The 18,885-nt window shown below is 48.3% G+C and overlaps 1 protein-coding gene across 1 annotated transcript in view; it reads left to right on the top strand.

Moving 5' to 3' along the window:
* MMP20 (matrix metallopeptidase 20) overlaps positions 1-14,150 on the top strand; it is a 47,874-nt gene extending 33,724 nt beyond the window's left edge. The window contains exons 9-10 of the mRNA XM_047694052.1: positions 11,702-11,805; positions 12,734-14,150. Of these exons, the coding sequence (XP_047550008.1) occupies positions 11,702-11,805; positions 12,734-12,834 (205 nt within the window). The 3' untranslated portion in view covers positions 12,835-14,150. The remainder of the gene's footprint in view (positions 1-11,701; positions 11,806-12,733) is intronic.
* Positions 14,151-18,885: the final 4,735 nt, after the last annotated feature.

Here is an 18,885-nt window from a genome sequence, read left to right as displayed (position 1 = left end):
CCCCCCTGAGGGAATCACAATGCACCTTTCCAACTAAGTTTCTGTGAGTGTCTATTCAGGAAAAGTCTTAATAATCTGGATAAAACAGATTCATTAAAAAGTTGGTCTAAGGGATTAACTCCAATATCAAAGACTCATTTTGATGTTGAGGGAAGGAAACCCCAGAAGGCTCTTTTAAAACTAACCTTCCAAGGCTCTTGAGAGCATTAAGTGAATAGTAACACAGGTAGATGCGAGCACAGAGCCCAGCACGTAGTAGGTGCTCAAATACAGTGACTGTTCAGACTTACAGGAGCCCATGTGGTAATCAGCAGATACCTGCTTCAGAAGTTGAGATAATTAACAAATGGCCATTTAAAGCTCAGGAGTTCTCTGAGCACAATCCAGTCATAGAGCAGCTCAAAGTGAATTTCTTTTGGAGAGACTGAAGGCCCAACATTGCACTGAAACTCCTGCTTTTGGCAAAGCATAGACCGTCCTTCCACCACGAGGTCCTCTGTCATACGTGCTGTAGCACACCGGCTTCTGCACTAAAGAATAAAGCAAACAGCCTTGACCTACAGCTTCCGAGTTCAGAAGAGCTGCTGCGAGCCACTCAACTAACGAACCTTCTCCCCCAGACCCCGCACCCGCGTTGAGCAAAGCCTCTCCTGCAGGACACCTCACCGTCGTGGGAAGCCCCGTCTTGGTGAGAAGTCATGTTCAGCGGCTGTTAAGAGACCCAGAAGAAACTGAAACACATCAAGGACTGTTTTTCTCATCTGCGTAACACGTCTGAAGTTTAACAGACCTGGGAGGACACGGCGAGTCCACAGTCACCAGAGACCTGAGTTCCTTCTAAAACCTTGCTCCGCTGTTAACATGGAGGTCCCCGTCTCGCGCTTGCCTAAGACTCCAGCGGCCCATGAAGTCTGGTCACTACATCCTGTTCTAAACAGGAAGAAGGAGGAAATAGGAGGAAAAGCCAAAGGGGACAGATTTTCTCTCAGTAAAGCAGGAGGTCATATTCAAAACACACAAGGCCAGAGCCACAGACCGAGTTCAAGACCAAGAATGGGGTGGACAGCGTGCTAGGATTTATTTCTGTTAGTCGTTCCTCACGACCTTCTTCGGTCCTGACACTAGGTCCGTCTGTGACACAAACGATGTGTCGAGGGGAGAGAAGTCTCTGGATAGGCTTGTTGTCAGGGAGAGCCTCCGAGAACTCCTGGGTGGAGCCGGTTTAGGGAATGACGGGCCATGAGAACACTACTGAAGAACTGCGCCCACTGAGGACGGAGGGTTGGCTTGGGGCCAGGTCGGCTCAGGCTCTGGGAGTGAGGGCTCACGTGTCCGTGCTCCGTGCAGTAGGAACTCACAGGGGCACAGCCACAGGGAACTACAAGGTGGAACCCAAAAGGGGGCTCTACCATGCCAGTGCCACCGCATGCCACTGATGTGCTGCTTAAACTTCAAGGAGAGCTCCCTCCCCCTCATCCCTTTGTTTTTACAGATTCTTTCCTTCTTCTAGGCAGGCCCAAAGGACCCTGCCAGTTTTTCCGTCTTTACACGACTTCCATTACCTTTGGCTCATTTCTCCCTGTAGATATTCTCACTTGCTTACCAGCAGCAGACCAGTGGCTACACCAGAGAGCTCCTAGGGTCTGGGGCTGCCGTCCCCTCCATCGTCCTTGGAGGCAGTCAGTGTTTTCTGAATTTTGTGTAAAGTGACGTGCAAATCTGTGGGCTCCAGCCCCTTTCTATCCCTAAGTCAATCTCTCTGTGCAGACAGACTGAGACATGATTGATGCAAAGTAGGACACATTCTCTCCCTCCTGGATGCCCCAGGTATACTTAAAATTGAGTGTTTATTTACGATTTTATAGTTAGTCACCATAGAGGAAAATAGGTGAGTAATAAAAGTAAGAAAGATGGGTAGAGTTCAAAATCTTCTTTTTTAATCATAAATTTTTTGAACTGCATTACCAAACTACCACTTTCAATCTACATATATTGGGCATGATTATACGTCAGGCTCTGTACGAGGACCTTAACACTCAGAGCACAGAGTTTGCCACCTGAGAGCGTGGACCCGAGTAACAGAGTGCTCACCTCAGCCCTCACAGCCATCATGGGGCAACCTGGATTGCCTTTCTGTTTGGGTTTAATCATCTTCAAAAGGGAGGTGGAAATAACATCTGCTTCATTCATGGGAATGGATAAGGAAACTGTGAGATGCCACCACACAATGAACGTTCACGTTGAGGGCTATCCATGTTCAGGAAGGCCTACAGTTGAGAGCACATACACAGGGAAATAATGAAGAGCAGTCCAAGTGTGACAGGTGCCCTGAGAGAAGACTGGATGGAGATCAGTGGAGCAAAACAAAGAGGAAATGGCCAATGCTAGTAAAGGCGTCCTGAAAGTACCGTCAGAGGAAGTGAGCACTGCCCTTCATCTTGAGAAGGGAGTTTGAGTTTCCCAGGGAGGAAGCAGGAGGGCAGCGTGGCTTCCAGGCAGAGACAGCAGTTGAAGCAAAGGCACTGGGGCATGAAATCACCTGTGTATGTGGCGGAAACCTCAAGCAGTTCAGCATAATAGCCTTGTGGGCTAGAATGAGAGATGTGGCCCAAAGAGAGGCAGGGTGTCAATGATGGAGGGCCTATGCCTTTCCAAGGAGACCAGTGTGAATTTATAGAAAAAGAGGGATATCTTTAAGTGTTCTAAAAAAACAAGTAACCCAGGAAGCTTTGTATTATAAAAATACCACTCTGGCAGCAGTGTGACCGGAGCAGAGGGGGACAAGATGGGAGTTAGTGAAACCAGGGAGACCAGAAAGTCACGGGCAACACCTGCAAAGTGCTCCAGGGAAGAACTCTCAACCAAGAATCCTACATGCAGCTACACTGTCTCCAAGATGGAGACCAAAGAAGACATTCCCAGATAGACAGAAACTGAGAGAATCTGTTGCTGGCACACCTGCCTTACAAGCAATACTACAGAAAGAGCTTCTGGAGGAGGGGAAGTGACCCTGGACAGTAATTTGAATCCACGTTAAAAAAAAAAAAAAGAGCAGTAAATGTAACTGAAAGATAGTCTAAAGGTATATTTCCTTCCTTTTCTTCTCTTAATTGATTTTAAAATTAACTGCTTAAAACTGCATATATATATATATACATATATATATATACATATATATATATATGTATGTATGTATATATATTCATTTATTTATTATTCATATATATAAAACTGTATTGTTAGGCCTATAACATTCAGAAACATAACCTATTTGTCAATAACGGCACAAAGCACCAGGTGTGGGGAAAACTGTACGAAGCTAGGGAAATGATATCAAATACTAACACAAATTCACAGGAGAAACAAAAGAAAACAGACATGTTAAGTAAGGAGGCTAATATATCAAAAACTATAAATATATACTTTCTCTCTTTTCTATCAGCTTCTTAAGAAGACATTAAATTGTACAAAATAGTAATTAGAGCAATGTCCACTGGGGGTTTGTGACATAAACTGATGTAAGAGGTACAAAAACAAGACCATCAAAGGAAGGGACAAGGAACAGACTTTCTGGAGTGATGTTTGTGAGTCTCCCTGGAATTTAGCTAATAAAAATCTGACGCAGTGTATGGTAAGTTAAATTATTTATGATATGCTCCCTAGCAACCACTAAGGCAATAACTTTTTAAAATGTAGTAACAAAATCATGAAAGAAACTAAAACAGTACATTGGAAAATTTTCACTAATGCAAAAGAAAGCATTAAGGAAGGAAAAAGGAACCAAAAAGACACGACACATGTGGAAAACAAAAACTAAAGTGACTGATATAAATCCAGTTATATCAATAATATTAAATGTGAATGGATTAAACAATATAATCAAATGAGAGATATTATTAGATGGGATTAAAAAAAACAAGACCCAACTATATCCTATTGGTAGAAGACACATTTCATATGTAAAGATATAGATAGATTGTAAGTAAAAGGATGGAAAAAAATCTCTATCATGCAAACAGAAACCATAAGAAAGCCAGAGTGGCTATGCTAATATCAGGCAAGACAGACTTTAAAATAGAAAGGATTACTAGGGATTCAGAGGAACATTCTACAGTGATGAAAACATCAGTCTACCAAGAGGGTAAAACAACCCAACAACAGACCCCCAAGACACATGAAGCCACCCCCCAAAAAACCCTGACAAAAATGAAGGGAGAAGACAACAACTGAATAATAGAACTTAGGAACGCCAGTACCTCACCTTCAATAATGAATAGAACAAGTAGACAAGGAGATCTATAGGGAACAGAAGCCGTCAGGAGCACGATAAGCCAATGAGGTCTAACAGGTGTCTGTAGAACACTTCACACAAAAGCAGAACACACTCTCTTCTCCAGGGCTTACGGAGCACTGCCCAGAAGAGGTGACATGCTAGGCCAATTTAAAACCACTGAAATCATACAAAATGCCTTTTCTGATCACAGTGAAACAAGCTACAAATTAATATCAGGGAAAACTTGAAAATTTACAAACATGTGGAAATGAACATACTCTAAAATAATCAATGTGCCAAAGAGGAAATCACAAGAGACATTAGAAAATACTTAAAGATAAATGAAAACTAAAACCGGGTATTTGAGACCATACGCAGGCAATGAAAGCAGTACTCATGGGAAATTTCTGTTTCTAAAGGCCCATTAAAAAAAGGATCTCAAGTCAATAACCTAAACTTCCACCTAAGACACTGGGTAAAAAAAAGCAAATGAAACCTAAAGCAAGTGGAAAGAAGGAAATAATAAAGATTATGGTGGAAATAAGTAGAGAATATTACAAGCAATTTGAGGAAATCAACAAACCTAAGTTTGTGGATCTTTGAAAAGATCCACAAAATTGACAGATTTCTCCCTGGACTGGCCTCATTCAAAAGAGAAGACTCAAATTACTAAAATCAGAAATGAAAAAGGGAACACGACTACCAATCTTACAGAAATTAAATGGATGATAAAGGACCCCTATGAATAACTGTATGCCAGTAAATTTGATAACTGAGCTGCAATGACAAATTCTGGGAAAGATGCAAAATGAAGAAGCTGAGTCAAGAAGAAATAGCCTGAATTAACCTGTAACAATTGAAGAGATTTAATTCATAATCAAAAAATTATCCACAAAGAAAAGCCCAGGACTACATGTGTCAGTAGTGAATTCTACCAAAACATTTAAAGAGGAATCAATGCCAATTTTTCACGAACTCCTCTAAAAAATAGAAGAGGAGGGGTTGTTCCCCAGCTCATTGTACAAGGGCAGGATTACCCTGATACCAAAACCGGACGAAGGCATCACAAGGAAATAAAACTTCAGATCAGTATCTTTTGTGAATATGGATACAAAAATCCTCCAAAAATAGCAAACCAAATCCAGCAGCCTATAAAAAGAATTACACACCATGACCCAGTGGGATTTTTTTCCCAGGAATGCAAGGTTGGTTTAACTTCTGAAAACCTATTAATGTAATACACCATATCACTAGAATAAAAAACAAAAGCCCTATGATCACCTCACCAAAGGCAGAAAAAGCATTTGACAAAATCCAACCCTGTTGCAAAATAAAAACTACTCTGTGAACCGGAAACAGGACAGTTTCTCAGCCTGACAAAAGGTGTCTGTGAGAGCCCACAGCTGACCTCAGGCTCCGTGGAGGAAGCCTGGATGCCTTCCCCCAACACCGGGAACAAGACGAAAGTTTTCACTCTCACCACTTCTTTTCAACATTGTACTAGAGGTTCCAGCCGGGACAATTGAGCAAGAATGAATAAGATAAAGGGCATTCAGACTGGAAAGGAAGAACAACTATTTCTATGTCTTGTGATCTTTTATATAGAAAAGCCTTAGGAATCCTCCCAAAACACCTGTTAGAACTAAGTTCAGCAGGTGCGCAGGGTGGAGTTCAGCGTGCAAAACCCAACGGGAGCTCCAGACAGATTTTCATCCTTTCCAATGAATAATCCAAAAACGAAGAAAACAATTCCACTTACAACAATATCAAAAGAAATGATAATTTTAATAATTATATATTATAAATAATAGAAATTAATATTTTAAAATAAATTTAACATAAGTAGAAAACTTATAGCATGAAAATTAAACAATCTAAAGGGAAAGATCCCTTGTCCATGGATTACAAACCTTAATTTTTTTAAAATTTATTTGAGAGAGAGAGAAAGCATGAACATGGGGAGCAGCGGTCGGAAAGGGAGAAGCAGACTCCCGCTGAGCAGGGAGTCCGATGCAGGGCTCAGTTCCAGAACTCTGGGATCACGACCTGAGCCAAAGGCAGACACTTAGCTGACCGAGCCACCCAGGTGCCCCAAGACTTAATATTTTTTAAATGACAACACTCCCCAAATTGATCTGCAGGACTTAACATAATCCCTATCAGAATATCACTGGTTTCTTTGTAGAAAATGACACACTGATCTCAAATTCATATGGAAACTCATAGGACCCAGAATAACCAAAATATCTTGAAAAAGGAGGAGACCAATTTGGAGGAGTCAGAATTCCCAATTTCAAAACTCACTACAAAGCAAGAATAATCAAGACAGTGTGACACGAGCATGAGGATAGACGTACAGACCGCTGGAACAAAACTGTCAGCGCAGAAATAGACCCACAGATCTATGCTCAGCTGGTTGCTGACAAGGACGCTAGGGCCGCTCAATGGGGAAAGAACAAAAGAAGGGAAGAGAAGACATAAGGAACACACAGGAGATTTGTACACATGGAGTCTGACACGCTGGTGAAACACAAGAACAGAAGTGTCCAGAAGAGCCTTCCGTGTACAGGGCTTGAACTCAGAATTCAGGCTAGTAATGCAAACGTGCACTTCCTCAAAGAATCTGGGGTTGACTGAGGCCGTCGCTATTTTTCAGCGTGGTTACATAGTCTTGATTCTAAATCCTCACAGGCAGAGTCCCTACCCCACATCTGGGATGGTCCGTGGCCGCTTCTCCCTCTCCTCTCCATCCTTGACCACTCTGCTTCTCTAGTGTAGATCACAGAGTCCCTGTCCTCCCCGAAAGCCTTGTCATTCCTAGCTGGGCGTGGAGAATGACTTTCAAAGGGGACTCTGGGTTTCCATTTACCTAGAAAGGCCTCCTTGAAGAGACTTCCTGAAAACCTGTATTTTAGACACCTTATCCATAAATTCCCCTTTTGGCCACCCTTGCTCACATTTTCCGTAAGCATCCTTCCGCAGACACAACTCCCCACTCGCTACTTCAGAGGTCGCAGGGCGGGGTCAGTTTTGGCATGGATGTATGCTGGAAATCGTCAGAAATTCCTAACAAATCTAAATTCAAAGCATAAGATTACACAACATGCAGGCACTTTACCAAAACTGTCCCTAAACATTCAGATGACCAAGGCAGAGAGTAGGATAATGTAGTTGAAAAAACACGCCGCATCTATGGGTCCGTGACGTCGCCAGTGCAGGGTCACGGCCAGGGGTAATTTCTGTGGTATCTGTGCCCATTAATCAGCAATGGGGAAACAGCCCACAAAGGAAACAGTTACAGGTCAATCATGTTTACTTGGTATTTGGGCTTCACAAACAAGGCCTCGGCCATGAGAAAACGTGTGCAGTGACTTCCACAGGTCGCTAGTACACAGTAGGTGCACAAGGAAAATGCATGTCTTTCCTTAACCTTGCAATCCAGCTCGTCTATGTTCATGGCTTATCACACGGTCGGATAATCATGTGCTGGGAATCTGCTCACGTTCTCTCGTCCTCCCGTCTCCCCGGTCGGCGGTCTGGAAGAGCAGGCATTCCCGTCTCCATGAAACAGAAACGTTGCATCTCAGAGAGCTATGTCGTTAGCTCGGGTCCCCCAGTGGCCTCAGTGGTCCCCCTGCAGCTGCGTTTCACACCAGGTCTGTACCCAGAGCCCTCGCTATCCACCGTGCCATCTTCTTCCTTCTCTTCACCTCATTTTTCCCACCCATCAGATACTCACGCTCGTGATTCTCACTCTGTCTTCAAACTTCCTTTTCTGTGATTTTCTGCAAAATCTGCAACAGAACGGTAGACCTTCTCAAGCCTAATTCCTTCCTGGCTACATTCTCTGGACTCCGTCCACGCCGTCCAGCCCTTCTCTCCCCACCTCGTCTCAGCCTCGCCTCTACTACAGAATGGTCTCCAGAGGCGGTGTTGGAAGATTAGGTGAAGATTCAACTTCTCGATGACTGAAGAGCTCAGATCACATCACGGGCTTTACTCACACTCATGCTGGCCAGTCTGTCACTGGTTCTTGGGCGCCTGGGTGTGTCTGTGTGCCGGGTGTGTGTTTGCATGTGTGTGAATTCTTTTACCCTCTTGCCACCGCTTTCCAGATAAGGAAACGGGAGCTGGGAGCACTTTCCCCGGGTCCCAGGCTGTCTGACGGTATACGCTTTCCTCTACAACAGAAATCCTCACGTATCTGTCCACAAACGAGGGCTAGATCATCACAAAGTTCCCACCAATCCACAGCAAAACAAGAACAGAGCAATATTGTAAATGGAGAGGGTATGGTGTGGGTCAGTATAAAGACACGTTATTGGTAAGAACCATCTTTTAGGCTGAGATTATGTCCTTTCTGCCTCTTTGGTGTTAAAGTTTCTTTCCTTTGTGAAATGATAATGAAAATAGGTGGTAATTCTTTTTTGATGACTTGATGGTAATGTCCTTACTTGGTACCATGAAAAGTAGGGAACTCTATGGTAACTTTGTAGGTCCCATCCACTTAACGTCTACCAGAAGGGTCCAGATGAAATATTTACGTGTTATCAGCCAAGCCCACAATGGTGATTTGTGTTTCAGGCCGGTATTTTGAAACGACTGTGTTAAGAGTAACGCTCTTTAGAAAGCAGTTACTGGATAAGCAAAAGCCAGAGGGTCGAGCCCACAGGGCATGGGTCTGTTAAACACGTAAGTGGTAGGAGCAAGGGAAAGAAACAGTGATTTCACAATATCCCCAAGCATTTTGCCTGGGTTTTTGTAAATGTGATTGTGAATTTAAATTCCCAGCTCGACATTTAGAACGTCTCTAAAAGTTCTCCTGAAAAAAAATTTTTTAAAGATTTTATTTATTTTATTTTAGAGAGAGAGCATGAGTTGGGGGAGGGGCAGAGCGAGAGACTCCCCAGCAGGGGTCCCACCAGCACAGAGCCCGACTCAGGGCTCCATCTCAAGACCCTGAGGTCATGACTGCAGCCAAAATCAGAAGTCCAGGGCTTGACTGACTGGGCCACCCAGGCGCCCCTTGAAGCATTTTGTATATATAATATTTTTACCTCTGTTATCCTCTGAAGAGGTACATATAACATTTTGGGTGTTACCCCCACCTTAGTGACCTATGCAGACAGATAAAAGAGAAAGACCTTTCTTCCATATCTTCCTATTGGATTAAGAGTCGCTCTTCTCTCTTTAAAACATACCCCTGTGTCTAAACTGTTGCTCTGTTCTTGAGAAAAAGAGATTTGCTCTGTCCTTTGATCCTTTCCAGTCCTCCCCATCTAATTCAAGGAGAAGACCGCAGACCCCCACTTGGAATAGTCTCCCTACAGAGCATCTCTAATCAGTCACTCACTCGGAAATGAGAACACATTTTGCCATAAAACAATATAAATGGTGGTTACATTCTCAGAATCCCTCCCAGATGTTTGCTTACCATGCACAAAGGCAAGGCACAGCCTTGGTTTAAAAGCTCAGCTTCAGAGCAGACAGAGGAGGATGGACACCTAGAAGCTGGACGTCCACGCTCCCTGAGCCAGGGCTCCAGCCCCTCCCTCCGCGCTGTCCTCCATGCCTGCAGGCCCACCGTCGCTCTGCCCTCTCCCCTGCGTCCCTCCCCAAATACTGAAGCTTCAGAATTATCGTCCTCACTCTCTCCCACCAAAGCACCCGTTTCATCTCCACAGTGTCTCCGGGAGGTGAGAGAAGAAAGCAGTCTAGCCATCAAAGTTTCATGTGTAAACAGTCCTTAATAAGGGGCTCCAGATTTCAGACGCTGGGAGGAGGCGAGCGTAAGAGACTCGGGCCACAGAGCACCCACTGTGCCCGGGCTGTTCCTTTTTTTTTCCGACCCCTTTTTCCCCTGACTCCAGTCCTGAGACCTCACAGTCCCCGGATGACCAGGGGCCCATCCCACAGGCCGCACTGGCATTTCTGATGACAGTAAAACACAGGAAATGATTTCCATCTCTGTCTCTGCCACAGTGACTCGCAGAGCCCGGTTTTCCCCTCGCCCCACTGGGAGATTCTGATGACCCTCCCGAAAAGAGCATCTGGGACAGTCAACGTCCACTCCTGTCCGCCACACACCCCCAAACAGCTCAACCCGCTAGTAACGCAGGCCTGAATAAGTCTTGGCCAACGTGCAGTCCTGCTCAGGGTCAAGAGGGATCTGCCCCCAGCTGGTGCGGTCACAGCCGTGTGAGAGGTGGTGAGTGTCTGCGGCTGCAGGACACGGCTCAGCACGGCTCAGGGTTCCAGGCACCAGCAGAAAGTGGCTGACCTTTCGGTGGGAAACGAGTGGGGCGTCCACCCTGGGAATGTCCCCGCTGGGGGCTCTGTGCCGAAGAAGAAGGAACTGTCTCACCATGGAGACAAGGGCCGCCTGACTGCCTATGCGGTCAGCCCTTACCAGGCAGGCTGATTCACACAAGTCCCCGTCTTCTGTTCGAGGGGCGGCATGGGTCACAAAGACGGGCATGAGACATTCTTCCGAGCAGTCACTGCGCCGTGGCTACTGATCTGGCAAGAGAAGCCTAATCTAGTATTTGGTCCGTGTGTAATGTCTCCAGGAAACAAAAGCAATTTAATGCCGTTCACCTGGTTTCAAGGCAGAGGCTCAGTTATCCGAGATTTTCTTGCTCCTGAATGTCACCTGGTGACTGCCCATGTGTTTGTTCACTCGCTGTGCACCGTTGGTCCGGTCGCTCCTCCACAGACACGGAGCAAAGGGGCCCGTGAATAAAAGCCCCCAGGAAGAGCTTTCAACTGATTCTTGGACAAGAATCCAAGCCCAGAAATTCTTACACGGAGTGGGGTGGGGGTCGTTGCGACAGTAAATAACGCACATGCTGAGTTCCTTTGGGAAGGCAACATACCTATTTTTTAATAATGATTTTCTTTCCTTAATTCTTTTTTTTTTAAGATTTTATTTATTTATTTGACAGACAGAGATCACAAGTGGGCAGAGAGGCAGGCAGAGAGGGAGGGAGAAGCAGGCTCCCCGCTGAGCAGAGAGCCCGATGTGGGGCTCGATCCCAGGACCCTGAGATCGTGACCTGAGCCGAAGGCAGAGGCTTAACCCACTGAGCCACCCAGGCGCCCAACATTTCTTTTTTTAATTATAGGAACATGTTGCTACAATATATGGAATAATTCTAAGACTAGTTCTAAGAATATATCTATTTACAGACTAGAGCAAACGAGCCGTCCTAGAATCTAAGGAACTTGGGAGAGCAGTGAGGCAATGTGTCTGTGTGTCTGTGTGTGTGTGCGGACGTGTGTGGCGAAGAGAGGCTCAGAGAGGCACAGACATGCATCTAGAGTGAGTCCTCAGTCAGGCCTGGCTCACGACGACCGATGAGCGCCGTGCCCCCTCCCCTCAGTAAAGACCGCTTACTGACATGTTTTGTGGAATGACGCTTCCTCCAGCTATGATGAGCGAAAACGGAAGATGGAGAAGGACTACCCGAAGAACACGGAGGAGGAATTCTCGGGGGTCAACGGCCAAATCGACGCTGCTGTGGAACTGAACGGTGAGCATCTCCGCCAAGGGCGCTCTCAGAGGCAACAGGTAGTGGGACATGTGGGCTCTGCTCTGACATGAAGAAAAACAGGCTTCTGCATGGGAGTCCTTGGTCCTGAGTCCCTTACCAGTCTAGCTGACCAGACCGACATAGAGAAAGAGTACAGAATGTCCGCCACCAAGACTCTCTGTTTGCAGATAGAAAGTTCTAGATGGATGGCTTCGTCCGTAAGTCGGGTACACCTCCAAGCCCACCCAGTCAAAACTGCCTCTTTCCTCTTGAAAATGCACATCCTGTCGACCTTCCCAGGGCCTTTCCCCACCCTCTTACCCCATCCTGCAATTTAGAGTGGAGCAGGGCAGCCGATCTGAACCGCACAGGGTTGAGGAAACGCGGCTGAATCTCGCAGACCAGTCGGCACCTTCCGAGTCTGGAGCACAGGGCTGGGCTCTGGTCAGAAACCCAGAGAGAGGTCCAACCCCGGGAAATGCTGCGCCACACAGACACCAGTGCGAGGAAACCGGGGGGTCTGTGACTCGGTACTGAGTGCGGACCTCGCGGCAACTTCGAGAGGCGAGCGGAGAAAGGGAAGATGAGAACCCACATCTGCACTCGGAGTTTGCACGACGGGACGTCAGCAGAGTTTTAGGGACTGGCTAGAGGTTTGGGTAGGGAGAGGAGAGGAGGGGTTCCCTGGAGGCGAGTGGAGGCACCAACACGGCTGAGACCCACCTGCTGGGTAAGTGCCCCTGGGAGAACGGTGAGCGGGGCCAGACAGACCAGAAGCGCTGGGTCCGAGGGCTCCAGGAGAGCCGGCGCCGGACGGCAGCTGCCCCCCGTGCATCCCAAGCCCCCATCTGGGGCCGCCTCCAAACCCTCCCTTTGTGGCTCTGCCAGTCATTTTCAGTAACGACATTTTCAACCTTGTCTCTTTTAGGCTACATTTACTTCTTTTCAGGACCCAAAGCATACAAGTATGATACAGAGAAGGAGGACGTGGTCAGTGTGCTGAAATCCAGCTCCTGGATCGGCTGCTAAACAGGAAGGTCTCGTGTTTTCTGGGGAGTGAGCACGACCACCAGCAGCTGGTCCCGGGACCGCAAGGACTGAGGCAGAATGTAGGATCAGGGTCTTCCCGCAGCCTTCGATCCTGAGGGCGCTTAGACTTCATCGGAAATCATTACGCTTCTCAAGTTTTTCATGGTTGCAGATTCATAATTCTAATCTAAATGGACAATTTCTCTAGGGTCAGCGTCACGTAAAATCAGAATTGAAACCATGCTGTCTTCCACTAGACACCCACCGCCTTTTCTCTCCTTACCTAATATACGGAAGCAAATTGATAAATTTGGTTTTTATTTCCAAGAAGAAGCATATTTGTGGATTCCCTGACACATATTATAACTCTCTTTAACAGGAAACGTCATTGCCGTACAAATGATCATTACTCCTTACCAGCAGTGGCGTTTGTGGCCCCTGCATTCGTTGTGATAAGTAGACATTTGTCCGTCTGTACCTTGAACCCAGCACAAACAAAATACCGTGTGAGTCTTATTTCTCGTCATTGGAGAACGAGCTCCGTGCACTCACTGGCCTTTGAAGTAGGTCGTAGAGGGCAAACCTATTCGAATGAGTTTTCACGCTAGGCAAGAGATGGACACTTGGCGAGAAGAAATCTTTTAACAAAAGCCAATAAAAATGTTGTCTAAGAACAGTTCCTCATTTCTCTTTTCAGTTAATATTGACTAGCTTCCATCACACTTTGTTCGGCAACCCCCCTTTGTACCTCGCGGAAGCTCAGAACTGTGAGCAGCCCCAGGAGAAGCGACAGTCGCTCGCTCCTCTGCTGACTTCCCGGCAGTACAACACCCCCGTGAGCCGCCTTCACCCCGTCCAAGGGCGCCTCTTGGCAGGGGTTTTCCATCTGGGGGAGGCTCTCTCTTTAGTTTTTCTTACTTCAAGCTAAACCTTTTCTCTTTCTTACCTACTCATCAGTTCAGGGAAAACACAGCTGTTTGTCCTCCTTGTGACCTCTTTTAACCTCACCCTCTAGAACACAGGATTCTGAAGACTGAGTCTAAAGTTAGGGGTGAATACATTTAGCACACTCCCCAGGCCGTCTGGAACAGCCCAGTGCTCGACACGTTCGCTGTGACCGTCCCCATCACTGACCGAACTGGTGTCACGGGGCGAAGAAGGGCCGGGGCCGTTCCCGGAGGCGACTCCCAGCCTCCCACTTGGTGGTTGTTACTGAAAGTGGCCATTGATCGCCAAGCAGATGTTGACTCTCTGACAGCTGAAGACAACGTCTAGCGCGCCTGATTTCCAAGGTCAGTGGCCTTATTGAGGAAGCAAAGTTGCGTTTGCAAAACAGCCAGCGGAGGAGGAGAGCGCGACGGCAAGGGGCAAGGGGTCGAGGCCGCCTGGCCGCTTCCCGAAGGCTCAACACACAGTTAGCCACCAGCGAGCGATTCCACTCCTGGGCGCACACCCGTGAGGCCGGCGGACCCACTCCGGTGTGGATAAGTCTGAACGCAGTACACTGAGAAACCAGACACACAAGGCCACCGGCTCTAGGATTCTGTTCCTACGAGATGTTCGGAAGAAGAAAATCACAGACACGGAAAGCGGACACGTGCTTGCCAGGAGTTGGGGGAGGGGCGACGGAGGGTGACCTAGGCTAGGCGTCAGGGGTTTCTTTGTGGGGTGATGAAAATGTTCTAGAAGTGGTGATGGTGTCTACGGCCATACCACCCTGAACGCGCCCGATCTCGTCTGATCTCGGAAGCTAAGCAGGGTCGGGCCTGGTTAGTACTTGGATGGGAGAAGTGGTGATGGTGAGGGTCGCACAGCTCTGTGAGCACACGGAAAGCCATTGAATTGTACATTTTGAGTGGATACATCGGATGTGAACTGCCTCTCAGTGAACCTATTGTCCTCATAATGACCATAAGCAAGGAGCTCCAGGGTACGTGGTGGTCTCTGCAGGGCGCCCTGGCCAGCTGGGGCAGGGACCCACGGCAGGGATGCGTTAGCCCGAAGACATCCGGGGCCGAGCCCCACCAGCCACGGGCCCTGCCGCTGCCCGGGGCTCGCCTGGGGACATGCACCGGGCAGACCCTTCCCTAAATAAACGAGCGTTGCAGGGCACAAAAGAGCATGGGCTCTGAGGTCTGACTGCCTTCAACCCAGATCTGTTATTTTAGCCTCAATCTCAGTGTCGGTTTCTTCCTTCCTAAGATTAGAATGGAATATCCTTACGTCCTAGAGATATGTATAGGCTTAAGTACATTAAGTCAAAATATACAAAGCCCTTAGACAGTGACAGGTGCTCCAGAGGGGCTCTGTAATGGCTGTGTGGAAGCCATTAGAAATAAGTGTGCTTTGAGACACTTTGGAGAATTTGTATATGTCCCTCGAGATAACTGAAGACATTGTACAGCGTCACGAGGCTTGGTAACCCATGGCCTGAAATTTTCCTTTCCAAACTCCAAACGAAATCAATCATCAAATAATGTACTGACTGTTGCTATCTCCCTTCCCCCCAAAAATAATTCTTAAAATTTTCTTTTAAAAAAAATATTTGACAGACAGAGATCACAAGGAGGCAGAGAGGCAGGCAGAGAGAGAGGGGGAAGCAGGCTCCCCGCTGAGCAGAGAGCCCCATTCGGGGCTTGATCCCAGGACCCTGAGACCATGATCCGAGCTGAAGGCAGAGGCTTTAACCCACTGAGCCACCCTGGCACCCTTTTTTCTTTCTTTTTTTTTTTTATTTGAAAGAGAAAGAGAGCATGAGGAGAGGGAGGGTCAGAGGGAGAAGCAGACTCCCCACCGAGCAGGGAGCCTGATGCAGGACTCGATCCTGGGACTCCAGGATCATGACCTGAGCCGAAGGTAGGCGCTTAACCAACTGAGCCACCCAGGCGCCCCAGTATTATTCCTTTCTTGAGTAAGAGAACTTCTGGCTCCTAGACACCGTTGTCTGTGTTCTGGAAAGGCAGGCTCTCCACGGACTGTGCTTGTGTTAGAACTCACTTGGAACATTTCTGTGCTCGCCTGAAACAGCTTTGTGTCCAAATAATTTAAAACATCTCTTCATCACCTGGCTTCAGAGTGACTGAGGGCAAACGCGTTGTTCAGTCACAGTCGGACACGGTGTAGTTCAACTGCTCTTCTTGGGGTCACGAGTAAGCAGAACGGAGTTTTATTTCCGGTGACATCGGTCATTGTCCTGTTAACCCCAGGGGTGACTCTTTCTGGGCAGCCCCACGTGGAAGCTCTGGGAAAGCCCCCGGGGAGCTGCTAAGGACAAGGGCACCCACCCAGGTAGGGGCTTCCCCAGCAGCTCTGCCCTGAGTGTTCCGTGGCTGGCCCCAAGCTCGCTTCCAGTTAGCCTGCTGTGAAACGGCAGACCCGGCTCCGGCCGGTCCTCGCTTCTCTTCCACGTGGTCATTTGGAAACGCCTCAGACCGCCCTCTCGGGGGACACGTGGCAAACGGACTAGGCAGGTTTTCTGCTTGATATGTTTTTCAGTTATCCCAGCACCTTCAAGTGCTTTCGTTTCTGCATTATCCAATGTCTTCTTCTTCTTGTTGCTTTCAGCCATTTCCTTCATAGACGATGATGGGGGGCGGGGGCTGTGAATATTCACAGCTAAAATCGCCCGTGGGAGTGAGTGCCGCTTGAGGAGAAGTGCACGGTGCAGGTCAGCAGGTTGGAATTTTAGATTCTCATACAGAGCAGAGGACAGTCCCAAAGATTTTCTGTCTGTCGCCCCTATAAACCAATAAATCACATCCCTCTGCTGAGCCTGTCCTTGATGCCATTCCCAACCCCAAGGGGCTTGTGGGCGTGACCGGACGAAAGCCCGTCCTGCTGTACCCATAATGCCACGGTCCTTGCTCCCGACACCTACACGCTCGTCATTGAACTAAGAACAGACCCGGGAAGACTGCTAGTGAGTAGTTATCCCAGGAAATCAGTGAATGTCCCGGCTCCGAATGAGGCTTCATGTAACGCACACGTCCTTCATCTCTCCACCGTGCGTCCTCTCCTTTAATTCAGGGCATCACTTCAAAAGGTTGGGGAGGAAAGTAAACATCTGTTTCGCAACACAGTGTGTTGTCCCGGGAAGAGTGGGAGGAGAGATGAGCCGGGAGAAAGACCAGAGCAACTCGGTGAGAAAACGTTTGCGGAGACCATTGAGAAATGTAACCTATAAATCCATTTTAGATCATCTGCGGTGGGAGGGGAAGAAAGCATGTCTGCGGAAGTAGCCATTTGTTTGTCCTTAGAACATCCCCGGCCTGTAGAGCAACAACAAACAGCGTGAGCTTCTGGGGTAGTGGGAGATGTGTGCGCAGCTCTCGAGGCCCGGGCGGCAGGAGTCCCACGCGAGCCCGTCCCGTGACCTGCTGATGGGTGGCGGCCTCGTTTCCGCACCGTGGATGGCTCCCCTTGCGAACAGCCAGTTTTTGGAAGTCAGTGGTGTGACCAGCAGTTGCTTTGGAAAGATTCCATCTGTTCCCTAAAATAGCTTTATCTCCGTGAATGATCCCTTCAGCCTTCCTGAGGAATCCGGCCACCCACCTTCTCCACCCTCCGCGGTCACTCTCCGGCCGTTCAGAAACTGTGCGAAGCATTTCCTCTATGCTGACCACACCTCAGTGCCGCTGTGTTCCCGTGGGAGCTTCTGCCCCCAAGGAACACCCTCTTCTGATGGAGAGTCACTATTCCAGAGAACGTTCTAGGTGTAATGAAAGATACTGAGCTTCCTCTGAGGAAAAGCAAGCAAAGCAGGGAAGAGGGTATAGTGCGGGGGGCGGGGTGCGTGTTCCTAACCCTGTTTAGGGAGACGACTCCCTGACCAAGGGATCTTTATGCCGCGCTGTGGAGGCCCCTCGGTTGAGGCCGAGGGAGCAGGCGGTGGGAGGAAGGGGCCGGGCAAGTCTGAGGCCCCGCAGGAAGGCCACCATTTCCTTCCGCAGACAGGGCGGAGACACAGACGGCACCGACCAGGGAAACAGCAGTGCAGACGCTAACAGGGGTCAGACAGAGGGAATTTTCTAGGTAAAACCAACAGGACTCGCTCCTGAAGTGTATGTTGGAATTAAGCAAAAACCTCTCAGGTTGCAGGGCGTAGCACGTGGGAGAGGGGTGTGCGATCTGGGAGCAGCTGGCTGTGAGCTGCGCCTTTGACGAGCCATGCGGGAGGCCAGACGGCGTGGACCCATGGGGACCCGTCAGGCTGCCGACCCGCTCTCCCTCCTGCTGTAAGAACATGGTTTGGGGACGCCTGGGGGGCTCAGCTGGTGAAGTGGTGAAGCGTCTGCCTTCAGCTCAGGTCATGACCCCGGGGTCCTGGGATCAAGTTCTGAGTCGGGCTCCCTGCTCAGCGGGGAGCCTGCTTCTCCCTCTGCGTCTGCTGCTCCCCCTGCCTGTGCACTCACGCTCGTGCTCTCTCTCTCTCTCTCTCTGTCAAATAAGTTAAAATCTTATAGAAAAAAAAGAACATGGTTTAATGCTCAATAAGAGGCTTGGGTTTTCTTTTTTTCTTGATTTTTACGTGTCTTGGTACAAAATTCAAAGAACAAATCACAAAGGAAAACAGAAAATCTTAAGGACTGCTCTCCTGGAAGAGAGTTATTGGTCACCTAAGCATCATAATTAAATACGGTAAAAGAAATTTCACGACTTTTCCAAAAACTCCGTTTGTTCCTACATGAACACACCTCTGCCACATCAGCAGACGTGACCGCAAGGTCTCTCCCGCATTCTTCTGTGCTTGCCTGAAAACCAGGGTCCCTGAGTCTCTACCACAGGCCAAGGCAAGTTCCCGGTCCCCAAATCAAGGCTTGTGTCAAGGTTCACACCTGGAACTCCCGCCAGCCGGCCCGAGGAGCTGGTTTCGAAAGGGCCCATCCTGCCCTCCGGTGGGCCGGCGCCCTGCGTGGGGCCCAGGGCAGAGCCACAGCCCAGGCCTCCAGGCCAGGTCGGGAGGCTCCTCCCGCATCTGTGTGCACCCAAAACCGGGCCTCAAGCCCACACCCAGGGACGCTGCAGAGAACCCTGTTCCTGAAACAGTACAAG

The sequence above is a fragment of the Lutra lutra genome, chromosome 10 (assembly GCF_902655055.1).
Source record: "Lutra lutra chromosome 10, mLutLut1.2, whole genome shotgun sequence".
In the NCBI taxonomy this organism is placed as follows: Eukaryota; Metazoa; Chordata; class Mammalia; order Carnivora; family Mustelidae; genus Lutra; species Lutra lutra.
The sequence above is the reverse complement of the archived record's forward strand: the minus strand, read 5'-3'. Positions and strand labels throughout refer to the sequence as shown.